This window comes from Dermacentor silvarum, chromosome 1 (genome assembly GCF_013339745.2).
Source record: "Dermacentor silvarum isolate Dsil-2018 chromosome 1, BIME_Dsil_1.4, whole genome shotgun sequence".
NCBI lineage: Eukaryota > Metazoa > Arthropoda > Arachnida > Ixodida > Ixodidae > Dermacentor > Dermacentor silvarum.
This window is the reverse complement of record NC_051154.1, coordinates 362,023,862-362,038,881: the sequence shown is the minus strand read 5'-3', so window position 1 is coordinate 362,038,881 and position 15,020 is coordinate 362,023,862. Positions and strand designations below refer to the sequence as shown.

At 45.6% G+C, this 15,020-nt stretch overlaps 1 protein-coding gene and 1 non-coding gene across 2 annotated transcripts; both read right to left on the bottom strand.

Moving 5' to 3' along the window:
• Nucleotides 1–1,323: 1,323 nt before the first annotated feature.
• Nucleotides 1,324–1,395, bottom strand: Trnag-gcc (transfer RNA glycine (anticodon GCC)). The gene has a single exon. It is a non-coding gene; the product is annotated as a tRNA-Gly (tRNA).
• A 3,301-nt stretch (nt 1,396–4,696) lies between these two features.
• Nucleotides 4,697–14,125, bottom strand: LOC125942386 (uncharacterized). The gene is made up of 4 exons (XM_049660552.1): nt 14,001–14,125; nt 13,348–13,547; nt 6,005–6,164; nt 4,697–5,255 (listed from the first exon to the last, which is right to left on the bottom strand). The coding sequence occupies exons 2-4, from the start codon at nt 13,543–13,545 to the stop codon at nt 5,221–5,223; spliced, it is 393 nt and encodes a 130-aa protein (XP_049516509.1). The 5' UTR covers nt 13,546–13,547; nt 14,001–14,125; the 3' UTR covers nt 4,697–5,220.
• Between the last annotated feature and the right edge of the window lie 895 nt (nt 14,126–15,020).

Here is a 15,020-nt window from a genome sequence, read left to right as displayed (position 1 = left end):
CCGTCGGCCCAGTGCCGCTTTCGCAGGCGGCTCCTCGGCATTCAGGCCACCATTCGGGTCGTCAAGTTTCACCGTCTCGATATGCGCCCGCTTACTCGACGACGTAGTCACACCTGTCTCCATTGCGCTCGGAGCGTTGGAATTAGTCGCTGCAGCTGAGTCTTCCTTGGCTTCTTTTGACAGGCGCAGCCCATCCTTTGCCGGGTCAGACTGCTTTTCTTGCGGTGCCGGCTGCTCGCATGGTACGGAATTCACGGCCAGCTGCAAGGGGGCGGGTGCTGTGGGCGTTACTTGCGGTTTAACCTTCTCGCTTTCAGCGGCTTCCGCGTCATCAGCCTCCGCCTCGTCCATAACAAGCTCAGAGGAATCTGGATTCTTCAACGGCCCTGTGACGTTCGCATATGCAGGCGTGCACTGACTTTCGTCATGGCCAAAACGCCTGCAACGCGAGCAACAGGCACCTGGCACTCCCGGCGAACGTGGCCTTTTCCTTGGCAGCGCAAGCAAAGTGGTGGCCTTCCAGACACCACTAATAAAGCAGGATGTTCCGCGACTCGAAGCTGAGGCGGGATATCATCACTTGTAACGCCCGGCTTCAACTTGAGGTTCACCAGACGCGTTGTGGAGAACTTGTTTGTGACGCCCTGTGCACGCCAGCGCTCTCGATAAACTTTAACTTCGCCGTACGGCGCTAGAGCCTACTAGAGCGCTAGAGCTACTGCCACGCAAAAATGTTTATCATGGTCAAATAAATAGATGCTCACTGGCAGGTGCGAGTAGCGAGGGACTGAGCGATCGGCGGGCAGCCATCTTCTGTTCCGTTCGGAACGGGGCAGTCTGGGGCTATTCAGAAAAAATTCTGTTTTGTTCGGCATATTAATGAATTTTTTGTCGCGTGGACGTCACTTTGACGTGGTAAGTTTTCGCGGTTTTGTGAGGTCGCGTGACAGACAGGCGAAGTGGACGTAGCCAGAAAACATGGGACCAATAGCAGAGGGCTAATGGGCTAATGGTGAAAAGGCGTCAAATAAGGAATGTTTATTTTTCTTTTGTGCGGTTTCATAATGCATAATCAGTGTGTACACGTTATATCAGATTGGGAGCTATCGCGGTTTTTTGAGACGTCCTGTGACAGACAGGCGAAGTTGGGAGGGGCAGGAAAATGTTTTGACCAATCGTGGAGGCAGATGGCAGAACTTGAAATCAAAACACTTTGGAATCATTTTACGTAATAGCGCCGAAGTGCTTCTTCACGTTTCTCTTTATTAATGGGAACACTCCATTTCGTCAAACGCCAAGAAGAGGACAAACATTTTGAAAAATTGCGTCGGCCGGGAATCGAAACCGGGCCACCCGCGTGGCAGGCGAGTATTCTATCAGCTGAACCACCGACGCCGATGCTCAGTCCGCGTAACCGCACTCTTTGCATAGCAATGAAAATTGCCTAATGGCTCGCTGTATCAAGGGAAATGCGCTCGCGCGCAATTTCTCACTTACACATAGCTGGCCTTTGACCGGGCGTTTCCGTAGCGGAACAAGGGGCGCTCTAACGTAAAATTATTTTAAACAGTTTTGACTCCAAACTCCTGACATAAAATTTACGTAACCACCGACGCAAGCATTGGGCAGTGACGCGCAGCGTTATCTGAACAACCTAATCAAACAATCTCCTCGTTTATAGGAGGCCACCTTTGTCGCTTTCAAAACCAATAACATTGTCTACACTCTGCGGTTTTTATTATCTAAATGGCTGACAGGAGGCGAGGAGCACGCTCTCGTGGAGAGGGTTTCGATGGGGCCGAGCCAACACAGTGAAAATAACTGCATGAAGAGGTTGGTGTCGACTTCTCCGATTATTCCGCTTCGTTTTTCTTAGCTTGCGGTGGCTGGTCGAAAATCGCGGCGGCGTGCAACGGCAGGATAACAATGCCGCTAAAACAGGTCCTCAGCAAGGAAGAGTTGGCAGAGCGATGTGGTATGCCTCCCGAAAGGGCTCGATGACGTGTTCCTGCCACGCAAAAAGGTTTATAATGCGCAAATAAATAGATGCTTACCGGAAGGTGCGAGTAGTGAGGGAGTGAGCGATCTAGGGCAAGCATCTTCTATTCTTTTCGGAACGGGGCAGTCTGTGGCTATTAAGTTTCAGTTTCAGTTTCATTTCATTAGTTTCAGTTCATTTCATTTCTCTTTCAGTTTCATTAAGGTTCAGTTTTGTTCGGCATATTAATTGCTTTTTTTTCGCGTACACTTCACTTTAACGTGGTGAGTTTTCACGGTTTTGTGAGGTCGTGTGACAGACTGGCGAAGTAAGTGTAGCCAGAAAACAAGGGACCAATAGCAGAGGGCTAATAGTGAAAAAGCGTCAATTTTTCTTTTGTGCGGTTTCAACGTGCATAATCAGTGTTTACACGTTATATCAGATGGGGAGCTATCGCGGTTTTTGTGACATGGCGTGACAGAAAGGCGAAGTTGGGAGGGGCCCGAAAATGTTTTGACCAATTGTGGAGGCGGATTGCAGAAATTTGAATCAAAACAGTTTGAAATCATTTTACGTAATAGCGACCCAGGAACGAAAACGTTGAAATTCAGGGTGCTGAAAGAAAGGAAAACGAGAACGTCATAGACATCCTCTCAAAGATAGGGGATGCAATCACTGAACCAATTTCTGAGTCAGATATCGAGATTTTCCATCGTGTACCTACCCGTGACTCTAACAAAACTAACATTGTCATGCAGTTTAAATCTCTGCTAGCGGGATCTTGCAGTAAAATGGCAAGAATAGCACGTTTGAATAACTCGGACATCGGATTCAACAGTCAAGCACCAATTTTATGTATCAACACCTCTGTCCTGCTCAAAAAGACTGCTTGGAATGGCCGTTAGGACAAGGCACGAACATCACTGGAAGTCAGTATGGACACAAAATGGTCGAATTTTCGCCAGGAAGACAGACACTTCTGCTCCAATACCCATCAACCGAGAGCACGACTTAACAAAGTTTAACAGCAGCGAATAGCGGTAGGCCTCTAGCATACAGTACCACACAGTTGCTCTCCCCGAATCCCTTCAGTTTCACGAGCCATCATACAGGTCAGTTCTACACCTAAACGCTCGTTCCGCCTCTTATAAAAACGATGCCATCACTGAATTCCTAAACGCATTTTCTTTCAGGTTTAATTCAATTATCTTGACTGAAACGTGGTATTCTGATGATTGCACTGTGCTTCAACTTAACGGCTACAATAATTATTCCATAAATCGTCCCAGTCGGCGTGGTGTCGCAATACATGTACAAAACCATCGCAATCACGAACTCGTCCATGAATACAGCAAAATAACGAATGACTTTGAAATACTAGTGTTGCGAAGCCAGCTTGAAATAATATGTGGAGTCTATCGCCCAGCAAACGGAAATTTATCGTAATTTCTAGATTTTTTCGAACAGTTTCTAGAGTATATTCGTACAAACAACTATCGTTTTATATGTGCTGGTGACATGAACATTAACATCTCAGAATATAATAGCGCGGCCATTACATTTACAAACACAATCCTTTCTTGTGGCTTCGTAAACCATGTCACAACACCAACACGCATCACTGTGTCTACTATGTCTGCATTATATCTCATCATTACAAATTCAAAAACAGTTATTTCACATGTCGGTACTATTTTTTCCGACATTAGTTACCAATCTCCGGTTTTCATGTTTTACGCATCTGGGACCGACGACTTCAAGTGCTCACCGCAGGAGGGTTTCATTTATCAGCATTTATCGAACGAAGCGTTAGAAACATTTTGGCTGGACGTCTACCCGTACGACTGGTCTTGCGTATTAGATAAAACCAACGCGGACGACGCGTACTCTGAATTCATCACGGCATTTGTGCAAATCTATACAAAGCATTTTCCATTCTGCAAGGTCACGCGATCAAAGAAAGCGAGAAAACCATGGGTAACACGCTGCCATATTGGCATGATAAAAGAAAAAAAATTATCTTTACCACAAGTTCCTGCGCACTCGAGTACTCGAGGTGCTCAACGATTTTAAGAAAATAAGGAATAAACTAAATGCTGAACTTAGACGGGCAAAGTCATCCTACTATCACGAAATTTTCGCCCACAATAATATGAGACATCCAGATGCTGCATGGAAAACGACTAACGAAGTTTTATGTCGACGACGATGCAATGCCTTGCCTGAGAAAGTTATTCACGATGGCCAAGAGCTAGCTGGCAGATCACTACCCAGGCAGCACGACAGCACTGGGCCAAGCATGGTCCAATGCTCGCAGAAATTGGTACGAACTTTGGCCCAATCCTGGCATCATGGCAAAGTGCAACCCGATCCAAGGTTCACCCACTGTTTGAGCCAAGATTGGCCGTACAGTTTGCCATTGTAGAATCCAATGTAGTTCAAGCATAGAGCCAGTACACAGCCATCCTGTATCCAGCCTTTCAAGAACGTCCAGTGCTCAGCCATTCTGTATCCAACATGTTTCAAGAACATCCAGTGCTCAGCCATTCTGTATCCAATGTGTTCCAAGAATACCCAGTGCTCAGCCATTCTGTATCCAACGTGTTTCAAGAATACCCAGTGCTCAGCCATTCTGTATCCAACGTGTTTCAATACCCAGTGCTTAGCCATTTTGTACCCAATGAGTTTCAAGAATATCCGGTGCTCAGCCATTTTGCATCCAGTGTGTTTCAAGCATAGCCTGTACTTAGCCATTCTGTTGCTTGTATGCTAGCTTACTGCCTATACAATTAGTAGCGAAGAAAATGTGATGGAAATAAGTGCGGGAAGGAAACTTCCTGCAGACACACGCAAAGCGTAAACGAAAATATAATTTATTTAGTATACTATTTACAGTACTATTTTACTATTTACAATACAATTCTTGAACTGATGCAGGCATCAGTAGGGGTGCTCAGCTCCAGGGGCAGCAGCAGGAGGAGGGGCAGGGGCGGCAGGGGCTGCAGCAGGGGAAGGAGCAGGGGCAGCAGCAGCCGGACAGGAGGGGCCGACGGTGGACTTGCCAGGGACCTGAGGGCAAGGGTGGGGCAGGGAGAGGACAGCAGTGGGCAGGCAATGATTCCTGCCCTGAAGGGAGGGATCATCGGGCTGCTCTGCTGCAAACGTTTCTGTGAAACGCCTCTTCCTGCCACCACCACTGTCCACAGACCCTGGCAACCACTTAATGAAGTCCTGTGCTTGTGTCAGGTCGCCCCCCCCCCTTTCGCACAGATGACATCTGCACACAAACATGCAAAGACCACAATTAGTACATACAGCATGCACAGTAAAGATCACCCACAATAGAGCAGGCAAACACATTCAACCAAAGAAAACCTTCAAGAGACTTAGTGAAATAAGTTGCTAAGTCTTTAGCACACAGTTTATCTCACAGAATTTGCAACCGCAGCCAACCTTATTGAATCCGAGGTTCACAGCATGCTCAGCGGCGAAATGCAGGATACGCAAAGTAATGCTGCGGATAATTAAATGCTATGGCCTTCCCCGCCATGAAAATTCTTGATCCATTTACATGATCTTCATCCCTGTTGCCTTCGTTGACATTCTTGTTTTTTCACCCTAACATAGCGTTAACGTCATCAGTGATGATCACACCATGTCTTTACTAACCGAGACATATTCAACTGTCTCACCCGCTGATGCTAAACGTGTAAGCTGCCTGGTGTGATGCAATTCATCGGCATGCTCGTCAAGCAATTCACCTAAGCTGCCATTGGTGCTAGTGCAGAGCACACTTTCGCAATTTCTGCAAGGGCAGTGGTGACTGAGTATGTGGCTTTCATTGTAAAAAATGAAATCAGCCAACAGGGACGCCCAAATTTCTTCGTTGTAGAAGTTGACAATTTATATGAAAGACACGATTTTGGCAAGGACAACCTCTTGTTATGCAAGCCATTTCGCTGTAGAGGAGTTCGGCTGTACACACAATACTTCAACAATGCAAATGGATGACTGAGGAAGCTTTACTTGTGACTATCCGGCATAACTTCAAATTGATGAATGCCCTCTTCCCCTTCCTGCTATGAAGGCTGTAAAGCACTTGGACGGGGTGCGCCATTACAGCCGTCATGGCATACGATGCGACCTCGCGCAGTGACTTCCCTCCTATTTGCAGGAGGTGCTTGCGCTGCAAAAGACAAAAATTGCCAGAGATGTGGAAATGAGCATTGTATGCGGCAATGTTTTCAAGTTGAAAAATCTACCCAATACTAGCAGAATATAATTTATTGCCAAGTGAAGTGAATTTTTAGCTGAGTGCAAAGCAAAACATTTTTGCTGGAAGAGGTTTGTGACGCAATGCCCTTTAATTGTAAATGTGCTCAACAACACCTTAGCGTTACTGGAATAAACACAAACACGAAGTGCATCAGGTCTTGTCTGTTCTGTGCATTTCATGTTTGTGTTTCATAACCCTTAGCACAGTAACTATGTTTCATAGTAACTACCTCTCCAAGCTTTCACTATCACTTGTAAGCGCACCAACTCAATTCCCATGCAAATTCCCAATGCATAATTAGGGGATGTGACATTAGAGTGCAGGAAAGCCAGATCTACATACGTGTGGCACAAAACAGCTTAAAGGCATACCGACATGATATATTCAGACCTTCACATTTTGCGTTAAAGCGACTGACAACCAGTTTTTAAAGACGTAGTTTTGTGGTAACCAAAAGTTAACCCTCAGCAATGTTTGCACCTGCAGCTTCGCAAATTGTGAAAGCAGCCTATCATTCTGCTTCACAGGAGTGAGTGCAACTGCAGTTAACTGCCTACATTTTGGCCTTTTCAACCACTTTTGAAGATATAAAGCTGGTACAATAAGTTTGCATTGTCGTACAGACCTTCTTACATTTGTACAGCGTTTTTCCCCCAAATACACACCTACATCATGGCTGCCTGGCCCCCGTTATCATTATTCTGTCGACAGACTTACCAAGCCAACTCATCAAAAACAAAGGCAGTGCCACTTTCACTACAAACGAAGGCTTATCAGCATATTGTAAGGTAAAAAAAATAACAGAAAAATGTGGACTGCATTTCAATACTAATAAGAATACCATAAAACCCATACAATAATAGAAAGCCATGTGATAGGCCTCTTATTCATGGTAAATAAGGAACAGTGTCCTGAAAGCGTAGGAAGACGTAGACACACCCCAAGTGCGGACTTTCAACTGGTAAGTTTATTGAATGAAGGAGTTCATGAACAGTTGAACTGCACATACACCTGGAAGGCAGTGAACAATTTATGACATGCACTCGTGGTTAGATCAGGTGATAATAAACAATAATGAATTAACAAAAATAAAAACCATCGCGCTGCTCCGCTGTCAACGATTTGCGTGGTCTAAAAAGGAAATTTCTTCTAAGAAGACTATTGCAGGCTGACTAATGCAACCTGGTCCTGCTTTCTGTATTCTATAGGCCTCGCAAATTTCATGCGTCAATTGGTCTGTGAGGCGAAAAAGAATCTCGGTCCGACAGAATTTTGCAGTGCACTCTCAGTCATGGCAATGCATTGCGAAATGCAAGGCGCAAACAGTGCATTTTGGTGCTCCCTGAGGCCCACGTTTACACACTGCCCCGATTGTCCCACGTACACTCGGCCACAGGTGAGGGGGATCCTGTACACGATTGCAGTGGCGCAAGGCAAACACACATGTTAGTGTGCCTTACAGGGCAGACGCTACCTATTTTCTTTCTGGCTGAAAAGAACAAAACAAATCTATGCCATGCCACGACCCCCCCCCCCCTTCAACCTGTGCGAACGCTAGTGCATGTATGGCTAACGGCTTGCTTCTTGGTGCCGCATCTTTACTCTCCAAACTTTACTCTTCGCACAAGCTTTCCTTAAGACGCCAATAGCATGCTGTCTTGTGGAAAGTTCGTGCAAGAATTGAAGCATGCTATGGGCACTAGCGTTCGCACAGGTTGAAACAAAAAAAGGGGGGGGGGGCGGAGGGGATCGTGGCATGGCATAGATTTTTTTTCAGCCAGAAAGTGGGTAGCATCTGCACAGCAGTTACAAAATGTGTAGAGAAAGGTGCAAATGCAAAAAAAGTCTGCCCTGTAAGGCACACTAATATGCGTGTGCCTTGCGCCACTGCAATCGTGTACAGCAACCCCCTCACCTGTGGCCGAGTGTACGTGGGACAATCAGGGCGGTGTGTAAACGTGCGCCTCAGGGAGCACCAAAATGCACTGTTTGCGCCTCGTTTTTGGCAATTCGGGTGCACTGCCGAATTCTCTCAGACCGAGAATCTTTTTCGCCACACAGACCAATTGACTCATGAAATTTGCGATGCCTATAAAATACAGAAAGCAGGACCAGGTTGCATTAGTCAGCCTACAATAGTCTTCCAAGAAAGAGAAATTTCCTTTTTAGACCCCGCAAATCGTTGACAGCCGAGCAGTGTGATGTTTTTTTTAATTCATTCTTGTTTAGTATCACCTGATCTAACCACGAGTGCATGTCATGAATTGTTCACTGCCTTGCAAGTGCATGCACAGCTCAAGTGTTAATAAACTCGTTCATTCAATAAGTTTTCCAGTTGAAAGTCAGCACTTGTGGTGTGTCAAGTCTCCCTTCGTCTACGTTTTCAGTGCGCTGTTCCTTATTTACCATGAATCAATACCAAGTTGTTCCAGTTTGCCCTCCTCTTCAGGCCACTTATGCATCTTCATGTTTTTGCCATGTGGCGCGCCAAGGGTCATTTTTCGCAACTTTTGGGGAAGAATTAAAAATATAAATCCCCATTTATTGAGAAAAACATGGCTTATTTTAACCAGTAGGATAGGTCATTTTTGCAGAAGCGGTTTTCTCAATTCATGTTCCGAGCAGTTGTTTGTCCCTTTACGTGAAGGTTCCGGACTCTAAAACCCCAGAAATATACTAGCAAACCCCAGAGTGCACTAAATACCTCATTTATACTAGTTTTTCTACAGCCAGGTTTCGTTTAGCTTTCTCCCTCTCATAACATCATGGCACAGAAGGCAACCACGTAAGACATCGGAAGGTTTGACACTTGCTTCGACTTGCTTGTCGAAAGGATGTTTTGGCTTCTACACAGAAGCCTTGTTCACTGACTATTATTGATTTCATTTAGCTACAACAGGCATGGAATCCGCATAAGAAATCAGACACCATGAAATTGGAAATGCTCCAGAAAAAAGCTATCCGGTTTATCTACCGTCGTTACGACAGCAACTTTTCTCCGTCTTCTAAACTTTCAGAATTAAATCTAACAACTCTCAGCACCCGTCGCAACATAGAATCCCTAAAGCTATTGCATTCACTAATTAACTCATCGAACAATTCTTGCCTTAGCAAATACATAAAATTTGCGGAACCTTCCTCATCTAGGAGATATCACCTTCTTAATATTGTACCTTATCGGTCACGAACAGATGCGTTTAAATATAGCTTTTTTCCTTTAACCATTGATTATTGGAACTCTCTGCCTGGTGCCATTCGCTCCCTTCCTCTGGACGATTTCTTGCTCAAGCTTGACTGTTATTGATTTATCTTTTGTGTTGTTTGTTCTTGCTTCGTGCTGCTTATATTTGCAATATGTGTACGCTCTACAACTGTATAATTCCCCACTCCTGCCATAGCCCTAACAGAGCTGCAGTATGTAAAAATAAATAAAATAAATAAATAAATAAATAAATATGGCCAACGACTATGTCAGTGAACAAGGCTTCATGGGCAAGGCCCATGCTGTGCATATAACCCCTTCAACAACACTATTTTGGTCTGCATTACATTCATTGTGGGTTTAAACTGGGTGGGAAAAAGCCTGTCAAAAAACAAAACGGATGGCAACCAAGGTGAAAAAACATTAAACAATGCTATTTCCCCTTCACGGGGGCCATGTTCTTTCTATGGCCAGCATCTGTTTTTGCCATGAATGTTCAATGCAATGGTTCGAGCTGTTCGCAATTTGACCAACTTTCCCAACCCTTGTCATTACGGCATGGAAAATGGGGCACCCCATAAGGCCTGAATCCCAACATCAGATTCTACCGTTTTCCTTCAAGGCCTCACGAAGTGGAGCGTCGGGCGCGCTGAATAACTGCAGTTCGTCGCGCTGGGTAAGCGAAATGGAGGACCGAAATAGCAGCAGGCATGGCTGGTGATTCTCGATTCGAGACCCGGCCACAGCGAAAATTAACAATTCGACCGGTGCGAAGTGGTAAAGTGACCAGGTGTGTGCAAATGACCACAAATGGTCGGGCTGATTCGGTGACAATTCACTACCCCACTACGATCAGCACAGGTTAGAGAGTTGAATGTGCTCATGCTTGACCACAAGCCAGCACGTTGAGGCAGCACAGCAAGGTAGTATTGATTACAGCACATCGATGTTCGAGCGCTGTCATTAAAAGCTACATCAAGTGAACAGTGCACGAGCGCGCGCTGCAGCGCGATTCGCACGTACGTACGTTACTGCGAGCTTATATGCATTGCATCAGTTATTTATCAATTGCTAGACAGATGGCCGCTACTACAGCGCAGGCATAACTACTTGTATATATAGCGGCATGTCGAAAGACCGCTGCCGTCGCGGCGCGTACGATCGTGCGCTCGAGCAGTTCGTACACCGCGGCATGCTGAAAGACCGCTGCCGTCGCGGCGCGTGCGATCGTGCGCTCGAGCAGTTCGTACACCGCGGCATGCTGAAAGACCGCTGCCGTCGCGGCGCGTACGATCGTGCGCTCGAGCAGTTCGTACACCGCGGCATGCTGAAAGACCGCTGCCGTCGCGGCGCGTACGATCGTGCGCTCGAGCAGTTCGTACACCGCGGCATGCTGAAAGACCGCTGCCGTCGCGGCGCGTACGATCGTGCGCTCGAGCAGTTCGTACACCGCGGCATGCTGAAAGACCGCTGCCGTCGCGGCGCGTACGATCGTGCGCTCGAGCAGTTCGTACACCGCGGCATGCTGAAAGACCGCTGCCGTCGCGGCGCGTACGATCGTGCGCTCGAGCAGTTCGTACACCGCGGCATGCTGAAAGACCGCTGCCGTCGCGGCGCGTACCGTCGTGTGCTCGAGCAGTTCCGTACACATGTCTGCTTATCGCTGCTGTGAATTCATTTATAGAAAGCATTTCCTCGCGTTTGTGCGCCTGAATCTAGCAGCGTGCAAACCTTACCTGAAGTTCAACTTCGCACGGGCGTGACTCGCTTGACTTGCGATTGACACCGCGCTAAAACTTCGCCGCTTATTTCTTGAACGGCGTACACGTATTCGGCGTTGCATAATTTCTTGCCTTTACGCAGCATGCCAACCATGGAAAAATCTTCGGCGCCCGATATTCGCTGCAAGCCGTGGTACAACACAACCGAAAGTGGCGGGTCCATATTGTAAACGTGCTTCCCGAAGCAGACGACCGAGCTTGGTACTACCCAGTTTCGGATTGAGGGCGCTTTTTAACACCATTTTTGCAGCGCCCCCTGGGCAACGCAAGAGCCCCTTACAATACCGTATTTACTCGCATAATGAACGCACTTTTTTCCTTTGAAAATATGCGCAAGTTGGGGGGGGGTGCGTTTATTATGCAGGGTAAAATTTTGAATGATTTGTTTTGAATGATTTGTTTGAAAGAAAGCCGCAATTTCGTCCGCAAGGCGAACCATCGATTGCGATAGCAAATGCGCAGAGAGCTATACAAAGTAAGGATAGTAGTTCTATCGCCCGTATAAACTTCCAAAGTAATTTAACCAGCATGTTGTCAGCGCGCACAGGCAAACATGAACCAATCACACTCGATGACCGCGGACACTCACAGTCGAAATGCTGGTGTGAGGAAGCGCTGCAGCAACAGCGAGCGAAGTGACCTTCATGCCATGTATCACTTCAACGCAAACTGAGCGGCGATAACGGAGTACGCTCAAAAGTATAAGCTGCCGTCGCACCTAGACTCAGCCTCCGACGCAGATCGTTTTCAAGATAGGGCACGCCCGGCCGTGCAATGTGCAGTTGCTGTGCCGCCTCCCTCCCCTCCCAACGGCGCCATGCACACGACGAAATACGGCGCGTTTCTTACCCGCTTTCTTCCCTCCAATGCGGGATAAAGCCGCGATCATTGGCGCCGACTTCAAAAATGCACCTGGAGTGTCCATATGATGCTACCGCTATAAAAGTAGGAGACACACGTACAATTCAGCGTCTGATACAATCGTACCCCCTGAATGCCATATCGGACGCCGCATCGTACTGTGTCTCTCCTACTTCACGGCAGCAAGTTCAGGGTGTGTTTATTTCGCGGGAGAAAAAAAATTTTGAAATTTTGACGACGAAGGTTGGGGGTGCGTTCATTATGCGAGCGTGTCCATTACAAAAGTAAATAGGGTATTTCACTTATTCAATATGAAGGGCATAAATTCTCTTACATAATGTAGAATAGTGGTAGATAAAACAAAGCACAGAAAAATCAGAGTAGTGGAATAAAAAGTAACAGGGGCCACAGGGTATGTGGGTTTACATTCCTAAAGTAAGTGCTAGTGCTCTAGAAAATGCTTTGAACCATTGCATGAAACTGGATAGTTTAGTAGTTTGTTTCATGGGCTTGTAGCACAAGAAAAAAAATGTTAGTGCAATCAGGCAGTTCGACAACAGGTACACTAGACTAGCTGCAAATGTGGTTTTCATTACATATCCGACTGCAATGCAATTTTCAAACTCTAATATTTAGAAAACAAAACTGTAGATTAAAATGAGGTAAATACAGTATATACAGAACATCATTGCACCCCTTTTCCTGTAATGCGTCCCACTTGTTAGCACTGCTATTTATCATTCACGATGTGCCAACTCGTCTAACAAAAAGAATTTATTCACAAGTGCTCTACATTGTGTCCTTCTATAGAAAGCTGCCACAGTTTGCATTTTATATCAGCAATAGATTTTTATTAACTTAACGATTTACTCCTGCTTCATGAATGTATCTCTACGGAGAGCTGTTGGAAATCACCGATTCAGCAAGCCACTATGGCAGCTCAGTGCCTATGGCGTTGCGGTGCTGAGCTCGAGGTGAAAGATTTGATTCTGGCAGTCAGGGTCACATTTCGATGAGGTCTCATTGCAAGAACACTAGTGTACGCTTAGATGTATGTTAAAGAAACTAAGGTCCAGTCCAAATATGTCATTAGAAACTATACAGCAGGGAACAAGTTATTTCCATGAACTCTTTAGTGTGTGCGATGCAAAGTTCCTTCACATAGAACCCACACCATGTTTCATGAAACAGCACAGAACTTCCACATGTTACATAGCCTCATAATTACAAATGAAAGGGCAGTACAAACCAAGGTGGCAGCCACAGCCTCATCCCGCACGGCTGCCTCTAATTCTTTAATATTGTCGGCAGGTAGCCGAGGAAGAACTGGAGGCACCGTCCACAAGGCAGGCTGAGACACTGCACGGGTCTTGTTAAGAGGCTCAGTTTCATCCAGCCTCTCAGACACGACCCATACTTCATGCCTCAGCTGTACCCGCAGCAGCATCGCTGAAACACAAAAATATTTACTTCACAGCAGAAGCGGTAGATTTATGGCATATTTGGTTGTTTCAGAGCACTCTGGTAAATGCAAAGTATCAGGATTTGTACAGGTCTCGGTGACAAAAATTCATAGGTATTTAAAGACTTTCAAGGGTACCTCCAGCAATAGAAGGAGAGGTGGAACCATTCTATTGTGTCCTAATGGGGAGTACCATATTTTCTGGTCTATAAGTCACATCTTTTATAAGACTCAACCCCTCAAACCGGCTGCTTTTCCAGAAAAAAACTTTTGTTGCATGCACTTCGACTTGCCACTTTAGCCTGAAGCTGTCACCTCTAGCTTCCTGGTCAGCCCAGTTGGCAGAGCGACTGCTCTGTAAATGTAACCCTGCTCCAAGTTTGCCTTCCCCTTTCACATAAGCATGAGCATAAAAAAAAACAAAAAACACTAGCAATTACCCGACAGCTCCGTGGTGTCCACAGCCAACTCGCATTCCGCCTTCTTGGCCCTCCTCTTTGCCTTGTCATAAGTGCCTTTGAACAAAGTAAAAATATTCAAAACAGATTATAATACACACTAGAACGACAAGCAACCTGTTAAGCTGTGCAGGCTACATTCAACAGACAAATGTCACGAATAAGATATTTGTGACCTCTGTGAATGCCCAAAGCAAACTGCACAGACATTCTGAACAAGCTGGCACAGCTTTGATGACGTCAAAGTATCAGTGGTACAAGTTAACATAACTCAGGAACTGTAGAATGCCACTAAAGAATTAGTTTGTCATTGTTTTTATATTCTTTGCAAGTTTTCAGTTGCACCCACCGCCACCAACAGTCAATGTTATGACATATCGGAGACAGTCAAGAACCGGCAAATCGCAATAAACAATGAATCATTTATTATTACAAACCCCTTTCAATGCAAAAATGCAGATTGCATTTGGTATAACTTGGGATGGCAACATTCAAACTGGCCAAAAGGTGCAAGCCTCTTGATGCACAGTTTTTAAAGATAGATGTTTAACAAACTATGCAACCTTCTAAGGCAGGTTTACACCTGCAAGATATCAGCCATAAAATGGCAAGAGTGCTGTTAATATTCAAGCTATTGCTAATTTTACAGATGTAGGCATTGCAAGCTAGGCGGGGAAAAATTATGCATAATAATAAACAGCGAAGGCTTGATTACTTTCCTGTATGTGCAACAATGGTGCTTGTCAACAATAATTGCAACATTTTCAACAGCTATACCAGAGTGCATCATACACAAACTTTAAAGAAAAAGGGGGGGGAGGCAAACGAACTGTGTTGGTCCTGACCACCGTGGTCTTAAAGGGACACTAAAGAGAAAAGTACTTCTGCATCAGTAAATTACTGTTAAGTCTACACAAACAAAACAAAGTGCATGTTCTTTGGAGTTTGGTTGAAAAAGTGCTAGTATTCATGATGCACGTCATCCAAGTAGCAAAGCAATGA

Bases quoted from the DNA above. Each gene is read 5' to 3' on its own strand.
- LOC125942386 (XM_049660552.1), bottom strand. From the start codon at position 13,545: ATGCTGCTGCGGGTACAGCTGAGGCATGAAGTATGGGTCGTGTCTGAG. The intron at 6,165-13,347 runs GTTTGTACTGCC...TGTCTTTTGCAG, and splicing joins AGGCTGTGGCTGCCACCTTG to CGCAAGCACCTCCTGCAAAT. The intron at 5,256-6,004 runs GTAAAGCTTCCT...GTTTGTGTGCAG, and splicing joins GTTATGCCGGATAGTCACAA to ATGTCATCTGTGCGAAAGGG.